Source organism: Scyliorhinus torazame, chromosome 14, assembly GCF_047496885.1.
Source record: "Scyliorhinus torazame isolate Kashiwa2021f chromosome 14, sScyTor2.1, whole genome shotgun sequence".
Taxonomy (NCBI): Eukaryota; Metazoa; Chordata; class Chondrichthyes; order Carcharhiniformes; family Scyliorhinidae; genus Scyliorhinus; species Scyliorhinus torazame.
This window is the reverse complement of record NC_092720.1, coordinates 48980285-48996918: the sequence shown is the minus strand read 5'-3', so window position 1 is coordinate 48996918 and position 16634 is coordinate 48980285. Positions and strand designations below refer to the sequence as shown.

Below are 16634 nucleotides of genomic sequence, written 5' to 3'. Positions count from 1 at the left end.
AAGCATAGAGATGGGAGAGGGCCAGGGAGGAAGGAACAAACGGGACGGTCTGCGGAAGGAAGGCTGGAGTGATGAAAGGGCAAAGGGAACAAGACAAACAGGGGTGATAATGGAACAAGCAAAGAAAGAAAATATGGGTCTAGTGGAGGTGTAAATAGTAACAGAATCATAACCTGTCTGAAATTTGGGAGCAGTGATTATGATCTGAAATTGTTGAATTGCTGGCTTTCTTTTACCAATGCCAATTTGGAGATGGTTTGTCTTGCTCCAAATCTGATACATACAGCAGAGATACAAGTAGAAAAGGAATGATAGTGTGCTATGGTCATAATCATAAAGGCAACGTGCTATTTGGGCAGAGCTAAAGGGACTGACGAGCTGTGGAAAAATGAATGTGAGGCTTAATGGTAGCGTTCTATGTTAGGACCTTTGGAGAAGACGCTCCTGGAGCAGGAAATGGTGTGCACCACTCAGCTGATCCAGTACAGCAGATGGAGCTAGGAACTCCCGAGCGAACGGATGGTCAGAGGGCTGGCTGACCCCAGCCATCCAGACTGGTTTCGGGTAGGGGACAGTCCCATTGATAATGGAGATACCGTCGCAGAGCCAGGGACTACATGACAGGTTGTCAGCGAGCCTCCAGTATCTGCAGGTGGAAGAGTGCAACCGCATGCAGGAGCAGGAGGTGGTGCCGGCCATGTGTGGCACCCAGGCCAATACTGCAAGGGTGGCGTTTGTGGTGGAGGCCTGGTGGCAAGGGTCAGCATTTCCAAGGCACCCATACAGCCGGTGTCACTCTGCAGACCCAGAGGCCAAGGTGGGTGGTCAGTGGGGTGCGCAGCAAGATGGCTGCCTTGCAGGTCGCGCAATGGCAGGCTGTGTCTGGAAACTAGGTCCCGAGGGGTCACCCCGATCCTGTGGCACCCCATCCCCCCCCACCCCCCCGGCCTTGGCACAGGCCCTTCCCCCGCAGCCAGCCTTGTCAGTGTCAGGACCGGCAGACCATGGTCCACCTCTCCACGTCCTACCTCCTCCTTCTCCCTCATCAGCCACGGTGCCTGTTTCTCAAGTTTTAAGAGCACAGCTGAACCTCGCTGTCGGGAATTCCCCCGGTGGAGGTGGAGAATCGCCGACGCCACGGAGAATACTGGGTCAGGCCCGCTAATGATATGCAAATGACATTTACTGTACGGTGGAGTAGAACGCATTGTCGCTGCTGGTGAGTCACCGTAGAATAACAATTTGGCGTGAAACCAGCGCCGGCCACGATTTTGCCTTCAAAACTGATTGTCCACCCAATCGCATTTTGTGATTCCTGCGTCAGACAATAGCGAAAGGGTAAGGCACACGCCTGCGGTTTAACACTGGCAGGCGCATTAGTGACAGGAAGATAAAATGAATAAACAGTAGGAGACAGGAAGAACGTTGTAACTCCACCTCAAAAAAAAGGAATATAAATGCCAACCAGGAAAATAGTTTCATGACACCTGTTGACCCGTTTCAAGCGATACTGTTTCTGCAGAAAGAGCGTTTGAGAAGACAGAAGTGTACGGAGGCTGGGTACAAGATGTGGCTTTACTTCATTCTGTTGTTTGCGGTGGCTCAGAGGCCATGCAGAGCAGGTCTCTGTAAAATGGGTAAGAATTAACTATTGGAAACTGTAAAAATGCCGTTACGTCTTCGGTTTTCGGAACAGCGCTTCTGAGAAGTGTACTGAACATTGCTCGGGAATGTTTAACCAGCCAGATCACTTTTCATTTGTGATAAATAATATTAATCATTCATTGAACAGTCTTAATTCCTCATTTTGAGATTTCTCACCAGTCTGCAGTGGTTTGGGTAATTTTTGCATAATATCTCGAAAGCCTATATTGAACACACGGGAGAACAAATTGAAAACAAATGTTTTAGTGAAGATGAACGGACGTGAGGTGGTTTTGAAGTTCTTGGTGAAATTGTTTCTGTCCAGTTATTTACTACTGCAATTTTTGGCGATTAGTTTCTGATGGGATCAACTTTGATTTATTCTATTTTTTATTATCCCTTCGCACCTGAGCGTGTGAAGGATCCGAGCCACAATATAAAGTGTCCAGTCACATTCAACCGAGCGCTGTTCAGAAGCAAACATGCTCCGGACACCGAATATCGGAATTGGCGCCAGAAAATGCTGCAAATTCTCAGCAGGTCTGGCAGCGTCAGTGGTGAGGGGAACCGCTCGAATGTGTCAGCTCCAGGATTTAAAAAATCAAACCTAGAAACTGGAGCAACGGTAAGCAGAGAGGCAGGAAAGAGGGCGTGTGTGTATATAAAAAAGGAAACGTGTATGTAATAGGGAGGACGGGGGAAAGTAATTAAAGAGCGATGATGGTACAAGGTAGAAGGAGATGGTAATGGGACAATATGAAAAAAAAAGAAAAAGGATCCAGGGGAGATGTGAATGGGGATAAAACAGAATAGCACCAACAACTACTGTCCAATAAAAAAAACAAGCAGTGGTCATGATCTGAAATTGTTGAGTGCAGCGTTGAGTCCGGAATGCTGTAAAGTGCCTAATTGAAAAATGTGATGCTATTCCTCAAGCTCGCATCGAGTTCCACAGGAATGAGTGTAGGAGGCTAACAGCAGGAAGGTCAGAGTAGATGTGGGTTGAAGAATTAAAATTGCTGGTAATCGGTAACTGAATCACACCTGCGTCTTGAATGGCAGTTTTCCACCAAGTGGTCACCCATGATGTTAGGGCAGCACGGCAGCATGGTGGTTAGCACAATTGCTTCTTAGCTCCAGGGTCCCAGGTTTGATTCCCGGCTTCGGTAACTGCGGAGTCTGCACGATCGCCCAGTGTGTGCGTGGGTTTCCTCCGGGTGCGCCGGTCTCCTCCCACAGTCCAAAGATGTGCAGGTTATGTGGATTGCCCTTTGTGTCTAAAATTGCCCTTAGTGTTGGGTGGGGTTACTAGGTTATGGGGATAGGGTGGAGGTGTGGGCATGGGTAGGGTGCTCTTTCAAAGACCGGTGCAGACTCGGTGGGCCGAATGGCCTCCTTCTGCACTGTAACTTCTATGATTTGTCTCCCAAACTTGGAGCAGACTGCATTGTGAGCAGTGAATGTTGTGTACTAACTTGAAAGAAATACAAGTAATGGTACATCAAACAAAAATACCCAGAAGGAATGTTTCAGGTTTTAGGAGAGCAGGGAAGACTTGAAGGACAGTGTGGTGATATGCCTGTGATTAATATTCCATAAACTTAGCAATGCGACCTTCCACCAGCAGGTGGCATCAGACATCAGTCATGTGACATCTGGCAATCAGGAATTGGTAGTAAGGCGTACACAAGTGCATTTGCACATCAGGTCGTTCCAGAGCAACCTATTCCATATAGCATTCTATGTTATCCTTCCATGTGTTAACTAATAAGTCATCATTTTAAGTCATCATTCTAAGTAAGTCATCACAGTTCTGTATGAATCATTGCAAGGACAAGACAACAGAACACAACATGGTACCAATAGTGTTGATCATTTAATAAAACAGCAGATAAGACAAAGGAAAACCAGTTGAAAAATGAAACAGAATAAAGAAAATTCTTCAACCGACCGAGTAAACTACGCCCTGTAGAAACCCAACGCAATAAAAGACAATGAAGCTCGAGATGGTGGAGAGTTTAAAGGCACCTCACCAGCTTCAAGTATAGGGTAGGCACAGGCCCCGTAGGGAGTCCGTATCTTGTCGGCTGTCAGGGAACGCCACGTAGGCGTATTGGGGGTTAGCGTGTAGCTCGACCAACGGGTCCGACTTGTGCGCCCGCACGTGTTTTCGGAGCAGGATGGGTCCGGGTGTTGCCAGCCACGTCGGGAGCGAGGTCCCGGAGGAGGACTTCCTGGGAAACACAAGGAGACGTTCATGAGGTGCCTGATTGGTGGTTGTACAAAGCAGTGACCAGATGGAGTGGAGGGCCTCCAGGAGGACTTCTTGCCAGCGGGAGACTGGGAGGTTCCTGGACCGTAGGGCCAGCAGAACGGTCTTCCAGACCGTTCCGTTCTCCCTCTCTACCTGTCTGTTTCCCCGGGGGTTGCAACTGGTCATCCTGCTCGAGGCGATGCCCTTGCTGAGCAGGATTTGACGCAGTTCGTTGCTCATAAAGGAGGACCCCCTATCACTGTGTATGTAAGCGGGGAAACCGAACAGTACAAAGATACTATTGAGGACCTTGATGACGGTGGTTGCGGTCATGTCGGGGCAGGGGATGGCGAATGGTAACCGGGAGTACTCGTCAATCACGTTCAGGAAATACGTGTTGCGGTCGGTGGAGGGAAGGGGGCCTTTGAAGTCCATGCTGAGGCGTTCAAAGGGATGGGAAGCCTTAATCAGGTGCCCCCTCTCGTGCCGGTAGAAGTGCGGTTTGCACTCCGCGCAGATTTGGCAGTCCCTGGTGGCCGTCCTGACCTCCTCGATGGAGCAGGACAGGTTGCGGGTCTTAACGAAATGGAAAAAGCGAGTCACCCCCGGGTGGCAGAGGTCCTCGTGGAGGGCTCGGAGGCGGTCCACTTGTGCGGTGGCACATGTGCCGCGGGACAGGGCGTCAGGAGGCTCGTTTAGCTCCCCGGGACGGTACAAGATCTCGTAGTTGTAGGTGGAGAGTTCAATCCTCCACCTCAAGATCTTGTCGTTTTTTATCTTGCCCCGCTGTGCATTATCGAACATGAATGCCACCGACCATTGGTCAGTGAGGAGAGTGAATCTCCTGCCGGCCAGGTAATGCCTCCAATGTCGCACAGCTTCTACTATGGCCTGGGCCTCCTTCTCGACTGAGGAGTGGCGAATTTTGGAAGCATGGAGGGTACAGGAGAGGAAGGCCACAGGTCTGCCTGTTTGGTTGAGGGTGGCCGCCAGAGTTACGTCGGACGCATCGCTCTCGACCTGGAAGGGGAGGGACTCGTCGATGGTGTGCATCGTGGCCTTTGCAATGTCTGCTTTGATTCGGCTGAAGGCCTGGTGGGCCTCTATTGACAGGGGGAAAGTTGTGGATTGGATCAGGGGACGGGCTTTGTCTGCATAGTTGGGAACCCACTGGGCGTAGTAACTGAAAAACCCTAGGCAGCGCTTCAGGGCCTTGGGGCAGTGAGGGAGGGAGAACTCCATAAGGGCACACATGCGTTCAGGGTCGGGGCCTATAATTCCATTTCACACTACGTAGCCGAGGATGGCTAGGCGGTCGGTGCTAAACACGCAGTTATCCTTATTGCATGTGAGGTTAAGGATTTTAGCGGTCTGGAGGAATTTTCGGAGGTTGGTGTCGTGGTCCTGCTGGTCGTGGCCGCAGATGGTGACATTATCGAGATACGGGAAAGTTGCCCGTAAACCGTTCCGGTCGACCGTTCAGTCCATCTCGCGCTGGAAGACCGAGACCCCGTTAGTGACACCGAAGGGAACCCTTAAGAAGTGATAGAGCCGCCCATCTGCCTCGAAAGCAGTGTATATGCGTTCACTAGTGCGGATGGGGAGCTGGTGGTAGGCGGACTTGAGATCCACCGTGGAGAAGACCTTATATTGCGCGATCCTGTTTACTAGGTCGGATATGAGGTGGAGAGGGTACGCATCCACTTGATGGTCTGACTGTAGTCGATGACCATCCTATGCTTCTCCCCGGTCTTTACCACCACTACTTGAGCTCTCCAGGGGCTGTTACTGGCTTCAATGACCCCTTCCCTCAGCAGCCTTTGGACCTCTGACCTAATAAAGATCCGGTCCTGGGCACTGTACCATCTGCTCCTGGTGGCGACGGGTTTGCAATCCGGGGTGAGGTTCGCAAACAGGGAAGGCGGGTCGACCTTAAGGGTTGCGAGGCCGCAGACTGTAAGGGGGGGTATAGGGCTGCCGAATTTGAAGGTTAGACTTTGCAGGTTACACTGAAAGTCTAAACCCAGGAGTGTAACCGCGCAGAGGTGGGGAAGGACATAGAGGCGGAAATTTTTGAATTCTCTTCCCTGGACTGTGAGGTTTGCTAGACAGAACCCCTTTATCTCCACTGAGTGGGAACCGGAGGCCAGTGAGATTCTTTGATTAACAGGGTGGATAAGGAGGGAACATCGCCTTCCATTCGGGGTGTATAAAGCTCTCTGTGCTCCCAGAGTCGATCAGGCAGGACGTCTCGTGGCCATTGATGAAGACAGTCGTCGTTGCTGTTGAGAGTGTTCGAGGTTGAGTCTGGTCCAGAGTCACCGAGGCCAGACGCAGCAGTTGTGGATTTTGTTCAGGCAGTGCGTGGTCGGCCGAGCTGGTGTCCTGGGGCCCCATCCAAGATGGCGTCTCCCATTGGTCGCACATGGTGGCCGGGGGTGCACAAAATGGCGGCGACCATCCTTCTAGCGTGGTGTTCGAGGGACAAGGTGGCGGTGCCCGGGGTCCGCACGTGGCTCTTGGATATGGGGATGGTGGCGACTGCTGGCCGCACGGGGCCCGTGGAGAAGTTCGATGAGGCGGTCCGGAGTTGCCGAGACCGCGGAGACCGCGGCCACCGCTCGTGCCTGGCAGACCCCCACGAAATGGCCCTTTTTGCCACATCCCTTGCAGATGGATGTGCGCGCCGGGCAGGGCTGGCGGGGGTGCTTTGCCTGCCCACAAAATAAACAGCGGGGCCCATCGGGGTTGGCAGGCTGCCTTACTGCGCAGGCCGGCAGGGAAACGGGGAAGGTCTCTGGGTCGACCGCTGCGGAATTCCACGCTGCCCAGGGGGCCGCCGCGCGGTCGGGCACGTAGGCTTGTGCGTTCCTGGAGGCCACCTCCATGGACCCTGCAAGGGCCCGTGCCTCCCTAAGTCCCAGGGTGTCTTTTTCTAAAAGACGTTGGCGGATTAGTGAAGAACTCATACCTGCTACAATGGGGTCCCTGAATAGGAGTTCCGTGTGCTCGCTCGCCGAAACTTGCGGGCAGCCACAGCTTCTTCCCAGCACCAGTAGCGTGCGGTAGAATTCCTCCAACGATTCCCCGGGGGTTTCTCGCCTTGTTGCAAGCAGGTGACGAGCGTAGACCTGGTTTACTGGGCGAATATAGTATCCTTTTAAAAGTTCGATTGCTGCATCAAAGTCTTCCTCCTCCTCGATGAGGGTGTAGATCTCTGGGTTTACCCTTGAGTGCAGGATGTGCAGTTTCTGCACCCCCGAGGGTGTGCCTTCAGCCGTTTCCAGGTAGCCTTTAAAACACGCCAGCCTGTGCTTAAAGATCGCCGCTGAGTTCGCCGCGTTGGGACTGAGTTGCAGACACTCCGGCTTGATTCGGAGATCCATCCTTTCTACTTAAATCTAGCTTATTAAATTGATGCACGATCAATAACTACTAAAACGAGGTTGTAGTACAACTGAAGGCTTTAATAAGCTAGAAGTATTCGCCAGCCGCTCAGGTACAGAATGAGGGCTGCTGGGACGGCACGAGTTCTTATACCCCGCCTATCGGGGCAGAGCTACCATACTCTACAGCCAATGGTAAAACCCCTAGGTTTAACCAATGGTACTTCAGCCTCTCAGGTACCGTAATACCTGATAATCACACACTGGTTAGGTGAATTGGCCATGCTAAATTACCCCTTAATTGGAAAAAAAATAATTGGGTACTCTCAATTTAAAAAAAAAGCATAGGGTAACATAGACAAAAACTGATACGTTTTCAAACAGCAATTTAAGCTCTATGTTTCAACCCTTGACCTGCAGACACAGCCTGACGAGAGGCGCATTGTGTTGCTGCTCACGGTGGCAGGTCCACAAGCTATCGAAATCTACAACACATTTGCTTTTGATAGCGAAGATGAACGCAAGAGCTATGATCAAGTGATAGAGTACCTCGATGGGCATTGCTCTTCCAAAACGAATGAGACATTTGAAAGATATATTTGTCGTACCCAGAAACCTGCACCTTTTGAAAGTTTGGTTGTCAGCTTGAGGCTGAAGGCCCAGTCCTGCAATTTCCGTACACTGAAATCTTCAATGATCCGTGATCAAATAGTATTTGGCATATCAAATGACAAGCTCTGTGAGAGATTGCGGGAAGATTTGATATTGGATAAAGAAATTAAGATTTGTCATGTGAGTGAGTTGGCTGCACAGCAAATTGTACACTCAGCTCGAAACAGTTTGGCGGCAACATGGAGGAAGACACCAGCACCATCAGCACTGTGATGCAGTTCAATAAGAAATATGGTCTCTGTGTGGGTGGCAATTTGAAGTGGTCGACAGAAGCCACCCTCTTGTGCCATAAATGTGCCAACCGTCATGGCCCCCGGCAATGTCCAGCATATGGAAAAGTATGCTCCAGATGCAGCCGAACAAATCATTTCGTGAAGCAATGTTTTTCGCATCCTTCAATCGACCGAATTAGAGCAGTTACTGCAGTGGAGGAGATGGCTCTAGAAGAGCAGTTCTTTACTGTTTGAATTTCAGAAAAGAGCCAATGCAGTCTAACCAAAATGAGTGAAGAAATCCTTCTGAATAGTCGTGAGCAGCTGTATGGCCCTGTGTGTGCAGTATCGTATTTTACAGACTTTCCAGTGACACGGACTCTGAAAATGAGTCCTTTGATAAATCCTATGAAGACTATGCAAACAATGAAGTAACCAAAGGTCCGAATGGTGAGCCGGACCTGGGCGAATATGAAACACGAGTAAAGCTGGTTTTGCAGGAGAGATCGCCCACTCAATGAGGGAGCCTGTGCAGCACTACGTCAGTGGTTTGGCGGGAATGATGAGGTGAAGGGATGTCCAGCCTGAGCCGGACCTCGAGCAGTGTAAATGCTCTGAGATGGCATACGAAGAAATGGGCAGCTAGATTGCAGCAGCAGACACCTCAGCTAAACCTATGTCGCTCTGAACCTACAGGAAACAGAAAATACTTTATCAATTCTGAAGAAACTAGCTCCAGAAGCATGAAGGGAACCATCAAAGCCCCAGGAAGAAGTTCCAGTAGTGGACGCCCCAAAAAGTCATTCCACAACAGGGGACTTTGAAGAGCAAATGACAGCATCCATATACAGTTCTATGGCGATGGGTGACATACATCATAATCCATGACAGGGATGAACCATGACCTGCATCCATATGCAGCGCCACGACGACAGTTGATACTGAATCTGGATGCAGTTTCATGCCGTTGGATTACACGTACAGCTGTGAAGCCAGCACACAATGAGGATGAGTCCCCACTTGGGCTATGTGAAAAACATGAGGTGTACATAGTGATATCGAGTGATGAGGAGCCATCACTTGGGGCTCAAACGGAAGATGAAGGCACAGCACCCAGTGCTGACGATGCTAATCCTACCCAGATACCAGAATGTGGGGTTATCCGTCCCAGATACCAGAGGATGAGGCTCTGCAGATGGTCGCTGAAGGTGCTGACTTAACTACCACCTCACGGTCCGTTGGAAGCATGTCGACACAAGATGTCTCTGCAGACGACCCACAGCACACTGATTCTATGGCACAGGCCAGCGACAAGATGGGTGCCACCAGAGCCAAACCAAAGACGAAAAACACTCAAGCGATAGCATTTTTTAAACAGAAAAAGAGGGAGAGTGGGGGATACTTTGAGTCCCACCGAGGACACCAGGAAAGGAGACAGTGACAATGTGACTGACAGACCGGAGACCACACAACAGGTCAGCAGCAGAGAGCGTCGCGCGAGCACAGAGCAATGCAGCAGCCAACAGCATTGAGCAAAGAAACAGAAGAAGCTGGAAACACCAGGATGGCCTACAAGAATACCAAGTGCCAAGGCGCATCGTGTAAAAAGGCTAAAATATAAAAGACCGGCACGGAACCAGTCTTCAAAAAAACTGACAAAAGCCCTGACGACCAGCGGGGTGATTCCGTGAGGGAGGCACAATGAGCTGTGCACAAGGGACACACGCCTGCAGGCATATCATGTCTATGGACGCATTAGTTAAATCTGTTTGAACATAAACCACATATGTAAAGATATTAATCATGGGTTTGTATATAAAGACAAACATCTCCAAAAATGATATGCCTGTGTGAATAATATTGCATACACTCAGCAATGCGACCTCCCACCAGCAGGTGGCGTCAGACATCAGTCATGTGACATCTGGCTATCAGTAGTAAGGGATACACAAGGACAATCGCACATCGGGTAGTTCCAGAGCAACCTAGTCTGTATAGCTTTCTGTATGTTATCCTTCCACGTGTTAACTAATAAGTCATCATTCTAAGTAAGCCATCAGCATGTATGAATCAGTGCAAGGACAAGACAACTGAACACAACAGACAGGTGTTGGTAAAATACTGTAGAAAGGATAGAAGATGTTGGGGATTTCTGAGTGGACCAAGACGATGCGTACATAGAGACATAGAAGCAGCAGTAGGTCACTCGGCCCTTTGAGCCAGCTCTGCCATTCATTATGATCATGGGTGATCATCAAATGTAATGCCCTGATCCTGCCTTCTCCCCCCCTCCCCCACCATATCCCCTGATCCCTATACCCCCAAGAGCTATATCTAATTCTTCTTGAAATCAGACAACCCTTTGGCCTCAACTACCTTCTGTGGTAGTGATTGCCACAAGTTCACCACTCACTGGATGAAGAAATTTTGCCTTACCTCAGTCCTAAAAGGTATACCCCTTATCCTCAAACTATGACCCCTAGTTCTGGACTCCCCCACCATCGGGAACATTCTTTCTGAATCTAACCTTTCTAATCCTGTTAGAATTTCTACGTTTCTGTGAGATCGCCTTTCACTCTTCTAAATTCCAGTGAATATAATCCTAAGCGACTTAGTCTCTCCTCGTACGACAGTCCCTCCATCCCAGGAATCAGCCTGGTAAACCTTTGCTGCACTCCTTCCATAGAAAAAACATCTGTCCTCAGTGGGACTTCCAGTGGCGGCATGTCGGAGGAAGTCACACATTGGGGGGCTCCTGATCGAAGCTTAATTTCTTTGAGTTTGATGCCTGGTCCCAGGGGCATTTTTTTAACAATTGAGTGCAGGTTGGCATAAGGAAGGGGGGGTGATGTCGAAAAACCAAAAGAAAGCTGTCATGAGGAAGGCAGTGAGTGAATGTTCGCCGGAGAGTGAAAGGGTCAGCTTTGTAGCTGGAGAGGTGGCGGAGGCTGGGTCGCTGGGTGGGACTGCACTGCTTACGGCAGGAAAGATGACCAAGTGATGGCTTTGGAACTGGAGAAACAGTTTGCAAAGCACATGGAGGTGATGAGGAGGAGATGATCATAGAATTTATGTAGAATTTATAGTGCAGAAGGAGGCCATTCGGCCCATCGAGTCTGCACCAGCCCTTGGAAAGAGTACCTCACTTAAGCCCCACACCTCTGCCCAATCCCCTTGATCCCCGTAACCCAGTAACCCCAGCTAAGCTTTTTGAACACTATGGGCAATTAGAATGGCCAGTCCACCTAACCCGCACATCTTTGAGTTCTGGGAGGAAAGCGGAGCACCCGGAGGAAACCCACACACACTCGGGGAGAACATGCAGACTCCGCGCAGTGACCGAAGTCGAGAATCGAACCTGGGACCCTGGAGCTGTGAAACAACTGTGCTAACCACTGTGCTACCGTGCTGCCCATGATGGCGGCGCTGAAGATGCTGGTGGAGCAGTTTGAGAAAATGAAGGGAGGAAGCCATGTCGCAGCACAGCGATCAGCTCACCTTGCTGGGCGAGGAGAGTGTTCGGGGCCAACAAAGGGCTGTGAATTAAATTGGAGGATCTGGAAAATAGATTGAGGTAGCAAAACTTGAGAACCGTGGGCCTGCCTGAAGGGGCAGAGGGCCCGAGGCTGACAGAGCACTTTTCTAAGATGTTGGCGGAGTTGGTGGGAGAGGGAGATAATCCTTCCCGGTATGAACTGGAACTGGCTCATCGGTCGTCGGGGCCTAAACCAAAGACGGACAAGCTGCCAAGAGCAATGATTGTTTGCTTCCCAGGTATCATGTTAAGGAGAAGGTCCTGAGTTGGGCGAAACATAAGCGGGAGGTGCAGTGGGCTGGAGCTGGTATACGTATTTACCAGGGCTTAACCGTGGAGTTTTCAAGGAGGCAGGCGGCCTTCGGCATGTCGCAGCACAGCGATCAGCTCACCTTGATGGGTGAGAACATGGCACTGTATAATAGTGGCGTGCGGTTTGGCGTAGTGTACCCAGCTAAGTTGAGGGTGACCTACAACGCCATAGACTTTTATTTCGATACGGTGGAAGCAGCGGAGATGTTTGTGAAGGCGGAAGGATTGGGGCAGAAGTGAGGAATGGGACTGAGGACTGGTCTTGGACCGAGGGTAGGGGAGTTGGAAAAGTGTATATAGTTTTATTTTTTATTTCATGCTGTTATATGGGTTAAATGTTTTGGACAAAGTAAGAGGGGGGTTTTCTCTCTTCCTTTTTTTTGCAGCGTTGTTTTTTCAAAGGTTAGTATGTTTGCACTGGATTTATCTGTTTGAAGGGGATATGTATTTTCTTGTTGTTTTCCTGGGACTGAGAGGGGGAGGGGAGGAGGGCCGGGTCAGGGGCCCCCACATTAGCAAGTTTAAGTCGGCTAGTGAACGGAGGTGTGGTGGGGAGAGGGGCTGCGGACATTGGATCCTGGTGAACAGGTTTTGATGTGCCCAGGAGGTGTGAAAAGCTGGGGGTGAAAAGGGATCGGTACTGGGTGAGGTGTTTTCGCGAGGAAATGGATGGGCGGATTCTGGAAGGGGGTGAGAGGGGTTTGATGGCAACACTGGGACGGGTCGGCCAAACCCAGTGGGCATGGCCTGGAATTCTGATGATCATGGATAGGGGGGGTGAGGGGTGGGGGGTGGGGGGGGGGGGGAAGAGACCCCAGGTTAGGTTAGGTTAGTTAGGTAGGGGGGGGGGCAGTGAAGCGCTCAAGATTGTTTGCGCACCGAAAAGGTTTAAAGGCCGATGTGATTATGTTACAGGAGACTCATTTGAGGGCGAAGGATCAGGTGAGGCTCAGGAAGGGCTGGGCACGCCAAATGTTTAACTCGGGGTTCGACAGTAGGGTGCGGGGGGATAGCGGCTTTGATCAGTAAGAAAGTGAGGTTCCAGATGGAGAAGATGGTGGCATACCAGAGGGTAGATATGTGATAGTAACAGGGACATTGGAGGCGTTGGAAAGTGTGTATGGCCCTGTTATGGGCCAGGGTTTAGAGAACCCCAAAGTGTATCATGGAGTTCACCTGACCCACAACTTTTAATAGATTGTGGTTATGGGAACACAAGGGCCTACTTTATAGGGGAGATGCAACAGAAATCTACAGTACTTTTAAATTAAAACAATGTTTATTTATGAAACCAGTTAACACTTTATAAACCCACAGTAAACATTTTAACAACTATCACCACCAATAAATCCCCCAAGGAATACAGTACTCTCTAAGTAACTCTTAATCGTTCCTTGCAACATCCATAAGACAAAAATAACCCTTTTTACAGAAAGACATCAGGTTTAACTTCTCTACTGAGAACAGTTACCACGTTGAAATCATCAAATGAACATTCATAAGCTTGCAGAGATTCATACATATCTTGCTGTGACTGCAGCTTCTCCAATTCTAAATTGAAACTAAACACACCCTGTAGCTGCAAGTCAAAAGCGAAAGTAAAAGCAGACAGACAGCCCAGCTCCACCCACACTCTGACATCACTGATAAACACCCATTTCTTAAAGGTACACCCGCTACATCTATTTTATAAGCCCCCATTTCTTAAAGGTACTCTCACATGACACCTCCCCCCAAGAAGCAAAAATAAACCATCAACTTCAAGATGGTTTCGTTTTTCACCTTTTCACTTTCGTTGGGCAGCACGGTAGGATAGTGCAGCAAGTGGATAGCACTGTAGCTTCACAGTGCCAGGGTCCCAGGTTCGATTCCCCGATGGGTCACTGTCTGTGCAAAGTCTGCACGTTCTCCCTGTGTCTGCATGGGTTTCCTCCGGGTGCTCCGGTTTCCTCCCGCAGTCCAAAGATGTGCAGGTTAGGTGGATTGGCCATGATAAATTGCCCTTAGTGACCAAAAAGGTTAGGAGGGGTTATTAGGTTACAGGGATAGGGTGGAAGTGCGGGCTTAAGTGGGTCGGTGCATACTCGATGGGTCGAACGGCCTCTTCTGCACTGTATGTTCTATGTTCTATGTTCTTTAAGAAATATGGACAATGAATATCCGTTTTTTTTTCAACAAAACAAAAGACGCAAACATTTAATAATAACATAGTCCATTTTTGCTCTTTGTGGTATTATCAGATATTACAGTACCCAAGAGGCCGAAGACCATTGGTTAAACCTAGGAGTTTACCATTGGCTGTTGGTACATAGCTCCGCCTTGACGGGCGGGGTATAAGAACCGGTGCTGTCCCAGCAGCCCTCACTTTCTGTACCAAAGCTTCTGGGGAACAGTTCGAGTCGATTAAAGCCTTCAGTTATGTTACTACCTCTTCTTTGAGTTTAATTGATTGTGCATCAATTTAATGGACTAGACTTAAGCTGAAAGAATGGATCTCTGAATCTAGCCGGAGTGTCTACAACTCAGCCCCTACGCGGAGAACTCAGCGGCGATATTTAAGCACTGGCTGGCGTGTTTTAAAGGCTACCTCGAGACGGCAGGAGGCACCCCCTCAGGAGAACAGAAACTGCATCTCCTGCACTCGAGAGTAAGCCCTGGAATCTTCACCCTCATCGAGGAGGCGGAGGACTACGATGCTGCGATCGAACTGTTAAAAGGACATTATATCCGCCCTGTAAACCAGGTCTACGCACGTCACCTGCTCGCAACTAGATGGCAAAGCCCCGGGGAATCACTGGAGGACTTCTACCGTGCGTTACTGGTGCTGAGCAGAAACTGTGGCTGCCCGCAAGTTTCGGGCAGCGAGCACACGGAACTTCTAATCCGGGGTGCCTTCGTAGCATGTATGAACTCCTCAGAGATCCGCCAAAGACTCTTAGAAAAGGACGCCCTGGGACTGAGAGAGGCACGGGCCCTGGCAGGGTCCATGGATGTTGCCTCCAGAAACGCGCAGTCCTATGCGCCCGACCGCGCGACGGCCCCCTGGGCTGCGTGGCATCCTGCAGTGGCAGCCCCACTGACCTACCCCGTGTCCCCGCAGACCTGCGCTGTATGATGGCTTGTTAACTCCGTCGGGCCCCGCTGTTTCTTCTGCGGGCAGGCGGAGCATCCCCGCACGGGCTGCACGGCCCGCACCTCCACCTGCAAAGGGTGCGGCCAGAAGGGCTATTTTATGGGGGTCGGCCAAGCACGAGCCATGGCCGCGGTCTCCAGCGACTCCGGACTGCCGCGGCAATCTTCCCCTCGGCCCCAGGCGGCCAGCACTCACCTCCACCCCCCTATCCTACGGCCACGTCCTACCCACGGGCGTGGCCATCTTGCCCCTCGGACACCACGCTGGACGGATGGGTGCCGCCATTTTGTCCATCCCCACCGCCATTTTGTCCATCCCCAACCACCATGTGCGATCCATGGGAGACGCCATCTTGGATGGGGCCCCAGTCCCCCAGCACGGCCGACTACACGCTGCCCGATCACAACCCGCAACTGCTCCATCTGGCCTCGGTGACGCTGGACCAAAATCGACCTCGGATACTCGCAACAGCAACGACGACGGTGTTCATCAACGGCCACGAGACGTTTTGCCTGATCGACTCTGGGAGCACGGAGAGCTTTATACATCCCGACACGGTAAGGCGCTGTTCACTTGTTACCCACCCTGTAAACCAAAGAATCTCCCTGGCCTCCGGGTCACACTCGGTAGAGATAAAGGGGTTCTGCCGAGCAGACCTCACTGTCCAAGGCAGGAAATTCAACAATTTCCGCCTTTCTGTCCTGACGCACCTCTGCGCGGCTAAACTCCTGGGGTTGGACTTCCAATGTAACTTGCAAAGCCTGACCTTCAAATTCGGTGGCCCTATACCTCCCCTTACTGTCTGCGGCCTCGCGACCATTAAGGTCGACCCGCCTTCCCTGTTTGTGAACCTCACCCCGGATTGCAAACCCATCGCCACCAGGAGCAGACGGTACAGTGCCCAGGACCGGACCTTCATCAGGTCAGAGGTCCAAAGGCAACTGAGGGAAGGGGTCATTGAAGCTAGCAACAGTCCTTGGAGAGCTCAAGTAGTGGTGGTGAAGACCGGGGAGAAACATAGGATGGTCATTGACTACAGTCAGACCATCAACAAGTTTACGCAGCTGGATGCGTACCCTCTCCCCCGCATATCTGACCTGGTGAACAGGATCGCGCAATACAAGGTCTTCCCCATGGTGGATCTCAAGTCCGCTTACCATCAGCTACCCCTCCGCACTAGTGACCGCAAGTACACTGCCTTCGAAGCAGATGGGCGGCTCTACCAGTTTTTAAGGGTTCCCTTTGGTGTCACTAATGGGGTCTCGGTCTTCCAACGCGAGATGGACTGAATGGTTGACCGATACGGCTTACGCGCAACGTTTCCATATCTGGATAACGTCACCATCTGTGGCCATGACCAGCAGGACCCAAAGATGTGCAGGGTAGGTGGATTGGTCACTTTAAATTGCCCCTTAATTGGAAAAAATTAATTGGGTACTCTAAATTTATATTTAAAAATATAATTGTTACTCTTGTGATTTTTGAG

General features: G+C 50.6%; 1 protein-coding gene across 1 annotated transcript in view; it reads left to right on the top strand.

The window, feature by feature from the left end:
• Window positions 1-1472: 1472 nt before the first annotated feature.
• Window positions 1473-16634, top strand: part of LOC140389028 (uncharacterized) — a 78060-nt gene continuing 62898 nt past the window's right edge. The window contains exon 1 of the mRNA XM_072473193.1: window positions 1473-1637. Coding sequence (XP_072329294.1) covers window positions 1481-1637 — 157 coding nt within the window. The 5' untranslated portion in view covers window positions 1473-1480. The remainder of the gene's footprint in view (window positions 1638-16634) is intronic.